The following is a 6028-nucleotide window of genomic DNA, read 5'->3' as shown; positions in this document are numbered from 1 at the left end:
TGCCTATGCCGTTACGAAGATTCTTAAAGATTCCACTATAGCCAAAATTGTTTACCATATTTACTTCCATAGTATAATCTCTATATATATATAAAATTCTCTTGTCTTGATGTTAGTTACCATACTTCTCTGAAAGAAACTTCAAAACTGTTTTATAGCTTTTACAATAAAATTCTTTTTTACTAAGTTAAGTGCCAAAAATATAAAATCATATTTTTAAATTATAAAATCTGTTAGAAAAACCGCTTATTACACAATTAACCAATACATTGATAAAAATATGGGAAATGCATAGTTCCTTATATATTATTATTCCTTATATATTATTATACATAGCATATTAGGTTTTACTGTATTTATTTTTCTAACATCTTGAGTTTTTGTTTTAGTCTAAAATATCGTTTTTTGCCGATTCTTTTCGGTGCAAGGAACATTTCGAATTGGTGTTAGTTTTGGATATTACTATTCATAGATGGAAAAGTTGACATTTAAAAAAAAAAATTAAGTTTGAATATCACGATAAAATGTATATCATACCAAGTTTAACATGAATCCGTTCAGAAGTTTTGGCGAAATGTTGTTGATTCATACAGACAATAAAAAAAAAAATTTACTAGTGCAGAGTTGGGTGTCTATTTTACAGTGCTCTCCAAAATTATCGTTCTACAGAACATAATTTGATCAGGTACTTTTTATTATTGCAGGTTTAGAATATAGATTTAGTGTACCCATATACATCATATTTTTCCTTAGAGCATCATAAGTATGCTATATAAACAATTAACTTTGTGAGGGGTAGTAAAGTAGGCATCATTGTATTATATGATAAACTTTTATTGAGGACCAATAATTAATTAAGACAGCACAAATGAAATAGTAGTGAAAAATAAAATAATCCGCAATAATAATGCTTTTATCCATAAATCAATGTTATAATTAATAATGTTTCTAAACTTTAAGTAATACTTAATTAGATTGTGCCAATTCTACTGGTGATATTAAACATAATATTGACAATTTTTCATTATATGTATGTACTTTGAAACCAAATTGCTCCCATTTTTAATAACAATATGTTGTGAGAATATCCTTCTCAATCTATAAAATGATACACTCAAATATCTATAACGCTCATTACGCGAAAAAGTAGCACAACGCGTTGTAGTCTCAGTGATGTCTCTGATCCCCACCGCGAAATTTGTGTAATGGTTCTAATAAAAAACACTCACGAAAGTTGTGACTATCACATAGGCTGTGGTTTTTCACATATCGAAATTCGTGTCGTGGCGGATATACTTTTCGACTTCGACGCTTTGTCAATGAAGAAAAGTCTCCTAGTACCAGCATAGTAAGAGCAAAAACAGATTAGCGAACAGTGAAGCAACGAGCGTATATTGCGATAGATTGGCAGTAAATGAAGCGAGTGTGCCGCCGGCGGTTAATCAACTACGCAGAACTAAAATGACTTGCTTGAACTCATGTATAATTTAGCTATTTTTACATACTGAACAAAAGTTAATTAATTATTATATTAGTAATAATTAACTTTTTACTCTCTCAGTCTTTACCAAAGTCACCTCATGCGGTCTTTCTGCAATTATCACAAGTAACATGATGTGCACTTGGTTATGGGTGGCATGACACGAAATTAGCAACATGGACTTTCTAAGAAAACCACAACATATTGTGACCTATATTTTCGCTCAATGAGTTTATGAGTGTAATATATTTATTTAAATTTTACACATAACATTTCATAAACACTCTCATTGCAATGTCATAGATGATGATCATCTCTTCTTTTATAAATATGAGAATTTGAAAACACTTTTTCATTACATTAGATGGACAAATAAAATCCGTATTTTATCTACATGTAGTTAAAACATTCATTATATGTCTTATGAAGATTATTAGTAAATACAAAAATTATCTGTCTTGTAATTAAAAATTAGGTACATATAGGTGAATGCAAATTAATAATTAGAATATTTTACCTATGTACCACAAATATTATATGTTTTATGGATAGACAATAGTGTGACAATTGTGTGCATTACACATATTATTAAAAACAATATCACATAAAACTGTGGTTTCTTAAATTCTCAATACATAAAATTTATAAATTTGTATAAGTAATATTTTCATTTACCTTATATACTTAATTAGCATTATATATACATCATTTCAGCCATTGATGACATTTTTTTTGGTATATGTACTAATGTTTCAAAATAACTTGCAAGTTCATCAATTGTAACATCGCAAGGAGGATTAAGTGCCTGTTGAGAGCAGGAACTCGATGAACTTCTATCAGTAATGGGTTCCCGATTTTGTGTTTTATCATTTCCAACATCATTTCTCCACCACTTACTATTATCATTGATATCCGTAGGTCTCTCACTGCTTTTTCTTTTCTCAGTTGATATATGTAGCTGGTTGCATGTATCCACTAATGAATGCAAATATAAATTTTCACTTGTATTTATCAATGATGACACTGAAAAGTTCCCTTTAATAAAATGCTGTTGACATTCATTTCTCCTATTTTTACCATGTGATTGTGACAACTTTAATACTGGTTCCTTGAGTATTTTATTATGCTTCCTTTTACAAATTGTGTGTTTCTTCCTTAGATTATGACATATGCATTTGTTTTGTGGAATTAGTTTAGAATTAGTACTTTTCTTCAAGACCAAACTTACAAATGGATTATCCTCTTTCAAATTCTTATTTATCTTTGAAGATTCTATCTCTAACCTTCCAACTCTTAAAGATATATCATCTGCAGTTGCCATATCGTTTCTGCAATGTTTATAGACAAAAATATGTTAAAATTTCATGTCATATAAAACGAATACCTACAAGAAATCAGTGACACAATCAAATTAAACTGAAAGTAAGATAATAAAGTTGATGACTGAAAGCTATACATATATTTTGTACATGCATTCTATAATATTATGAGTACATTATTAAAAATAAAAAGATATTTTTAACTGTATCGAAGAAAATTAAATTATGTGTTATAACTATTTTCTATCAAATAGAGGAACTAATTACAATAACAACACGATTATCAACTGTAAGCATAGTCATTGTCAAAAGTTAGACAATGTAAGTTATGACTACTCACGCCCTAGTTTCATGGATTGACGAAATGAGATACCGAGAATTCTTGAATCGTACTTTGTTTCTGCTAGATATGTATAAAGATTAAATTAATCAATTTGTTTATAATAAATTCAACGATTAAAACCACAATTCTCAGCACAAAAATAATGAAAAACCATAGTCATTCAAAGAGGAAAGTTATAATAACAAAGCATCTACAGATTATAAAATTTGTGTAATGAAAACAGATAGTAAAATCAAATTAATCATGTAAACATTAGAGACAAAATAATAATTAATAAAAGAATAGTACTATAGGTATTTTCAAAATGTTATAAAAACATAATGGTCAACGTGTTTTTATATTTTTGACTCTCATTGACTGGATAGTACATATCCCTAAAAAACATACATGATAAAATAGTCACTGGGTACAGTTTCAATTGTTTTGTATTAATTTATGTGACCTTATATTCTAAATTAACTACGAAAAATTTTACTTATACTTTTAAGCTAATTCGTTGAAATACTGAAGAGTTTGTTTGTTTGAATGCGCTAATCTTTGGAACTTCTGGACTGATTAAAAAAGAATCACCGTTGGATTTGTACGTGTACCCTAAGGCCTTAATAAGTCCACTAGTCAGTATAATAAATTATATATTGTTTATTTTATGACTTATTTATTATATATTTGCTATGTTAACGCTGCTGGATGAAGATTGATTTTTTAATTTCAAACTATTCTATTAAGAGTCCCTTCGTTCAGGTAAAAAAAAAATATTTTACATTTGTGATATAGTTATGTTTGTGGTCATTTAATAAAATATAATATTTTTTCCCACTTCTGTCACAAAAGTTGTTTTGAAATTTACGGAAGCAGACGTAAAAGTGAAAGTTAAACAGGACTTTAATGAACTAGCAAACTAGCATTGTACCAAGCAATTATTTATCAGTATAAATATTTTTTTTGTAAAATATAGTTATCTAGTAAGTCAATAATATTATTTATCTATATGCTATGTTTCTATCAAGTTTTCAGTATTATCTACATTACGTGGTGTACTTGCCCTTCGCAATAATTTCGTTGGTTTGCTTGGTACAGGTGATAGCCGCAGATCGTAGCTTGTATCAATTTTCACGTAATCGGATAATGGAACCCAACCCTGTAATTATTGCTGCTACAGCAAAACAAACAGCATCCGTAAGTTTATAAAATTGTTACGAAGATTTTATGTTCCTTTTATCAATTTTTAATCTTGAAAAAATTAAATTATTGATTTCAGCTCATCTTTCTACATGGACTTGGTGATACCGGGTAAGTTGATTATTACAAGTTGCATAGGTATATATTTTTTAGAATTAAATTATAATATTTAATCTATGTGTATTTATGATTGTAGCCATGGATGGGCAAGTACAATTGCAGCAATAAGAGGATCCCACGTAAAAGTAATTTGTCCAACAGCTTCTACTATGCCAGTAACATTGAATGCAGGATTTCGAATGCCCTCCTGGTTTGATTTAAGAACATTAGACGCTACCGCTCCAGAGGATGAAGATGGTATCGTAAATGCGACGACACTTATACATGGATTAATATCAGACGAAGTTAAAGCAAGTAACATTAAAATAAAATTAATGCTCATGTATTTTATAATTGAGAGTGTATATTTATTTTAACACTATTCATTCTAGGCTGGTATTCCTGCAGGAAGGATTTTGTTGGGTGGGTTTTCACAAGGTGGGGCATTGGCTCTTCATGCTGCTCTCACATATCCTGAACCACTTGCTGGAGTTATGTCCCTCTCCTGCTGGCTGCCGAGACATGCTCATTTCCCAGAAGGCCTTAAAGCACCCAAGGAACTACCGGTAAGTTAGAAAAATTAAAGTCTCATGTCCTCTTGTGGGGTATGGGGTAGATGAGTTATATTTCTGTTTCAGTGATCAATTTTCTTTATAACTTCTTAAAATTGTAACATATGAAAATGAATTCTATTTTCATAAGTACAATGTATTGTAATGTAGGATTTTTTTTACCTATCAATCAACTTAATTTTTTTTTTGAATAATGATGGAATAATTATCATAAATCACCAATAATGTAAGTGTTTTGAAATTCAAGTGGGCATTGATTGACTACCACTTTGCTTTTATTTGCATTTTCGAATTCGAATTACATGTTTGAATCCTCAAAAATTAAATAAAGTGTAGGTCATAAGTATGTACATATTGTATCACTGTTGCTCTATTTACAACTTTTGATCGAAATAGATTAAGGAATTCATAAAGCAGGTTTATGTTAATCCTTATTTGCCTGAGGGGCAATTTCCTAAATCAGCAGGGCAGCAGTTCTTCTCAATGGTTGTGGAAGATTTCTCAAAGAGTTCCCACGACCTCAGCTAGTGCAGTGAGACGGAACACAGTGGAGTCGGTAGGCCTACTGCCTATGGCATATAGGCAGTAGGAGTCCGACATAACCTGCGGTCCTTCCCCGAAGGCTGTGGGTATGCATTAGCATTCTCCACTTAATAAAAAAAAGCAGTTCTTGTTTATGTAAAAAATACATTGTGGCACTTTTGGGGTAATTTTTTACTGTAACACAGAGTGCACGCGTGTCTAACAAATTTTACTATGGGGTCATTGATCAAATCGCAAAAAAGCTGCTGTTTCATTCCTTCTTGACCAGTGTATAAAACGGCTGATTTTTTTTTCGCTATACTAGTAAAGTTCCCATATTAAAAGGTTTTTGTATGTATATAATATTGTTGTAAATGAATTTAAGTTTTGTTTTACTTCTGTTACATTATGTATAATAAATACAAAGTATATTAATAAAATATTAGAATAATGATTATAATCTTACGCATAGCTAAGACAATAGCATCGACGTTTTCAATGTAGCTATTTCTTC

General features: G+C 30.0%; 2 protein-coding genes across 3 annotated transcripts; one reads left to right on the top strand and one right to left on the bottom strand.

Annotated features, from left to right (window-relative positions):
• Nucleotides 1-849: 849 nt before the first annotated feature.
• On the bottom strand, nt 850-3318 carry LOC119828221. Of its 2 annotated transcripts, none has more exons than XM_038350323.1 (2): nt 3140-3318; nt 850-2808 (listed from the first exon to the last, which is right to left on the bottom strand). In XM_038350323.1, exon 2 carries the CDS (start codon nt 2799-2801, stop codon nt 2175-2177), a length of 627 nt encoding a protein of 208 aa, XP_038206251.1. In that variant the 5' UTR covers nt 2802-2808; nt 3140-3318; the 3' UTR covers nt 850-2174. The 2 variants fall into 2 exon arrangements, with proteins under 2 accessions (XP_038206251.1, XP_038206252.1); XM_038350324.1 differs by lacking the exon at nt 3140-3318 and adding an exon at nt 3067-3095.
• An 819-nt stretch (nt 3319-4137) lies between these two features.
• On the top strand, nt 4138-5010 carry LOC119840792 (acyl-protein thioesterase 1). The gene is made up of 4 exons (XM_038367536.1): nt 4138-4318; nt 4401-4432; nt 4518-4731; nt 4813-5010. The coding sequence occupies exons 1-4, from the start codon at nt 4268-4270 to the stop codon at nt 4993-4995; spliced, it is 480 nt and encodes a 159-aa protein (XP_038223464.1). The 5' UTR covers nt 4138-4267; the 3' UTR covers nt 4996-5010.
• The last annotated feature ends 1018 nt before the right edge of the window (nt 5011-6028 follow it).

Source organism: Zerene cesonia, chromosome 7 (assembly GCF_012273895.1).
Source record: "Zerene cesonia ecotype Mississippi chromosome 7, Zerene_cesonia_1.1, whole genome shotgun sequence".
Lineage (NCBI taxonomy): Eukaryota > Metazoa > Arthropoda > Insecta > Lepidoptera > Pieridae > Zerene > Zerene cesonia.
The sequence above is the reverse complement of the archived record's forward strand: the minus strand, read 5'-3'. Positions and strand labels throughout refer to the sequence as shown.

Bases quoted from the DNA above. Each gene is read 5' to 3' on its own strand.
- LOC119840792 (XM_038367536.1), top strand. From the start codon at position 4,268: ATGGAACCCAACCCTGTAATTATTGCTGCTACAGCAAAACAAACAGCA. The intron at 4,319-4,400 runs GTAAGTTTATAA...TATTGATTTCAG, and splicing joins CAGCAAAACAAACAGCATCC to CTCATCTTTCTACATGGACT. The intron at 4,732-4,812 runs GCAAGTAACATT...TATTCATTCTAG, and splicing joins TAATATCAGACGAAGTTAAA to GCTGGTATTCCTGCAGGAAG.
- LOC119828221 (XM_038350323.1), bottom strand. From the start codon at position 2,801: ATGGCAACTGCAGATGATATATCTTTAAGAGTTGGAAGGTTAGAGATA.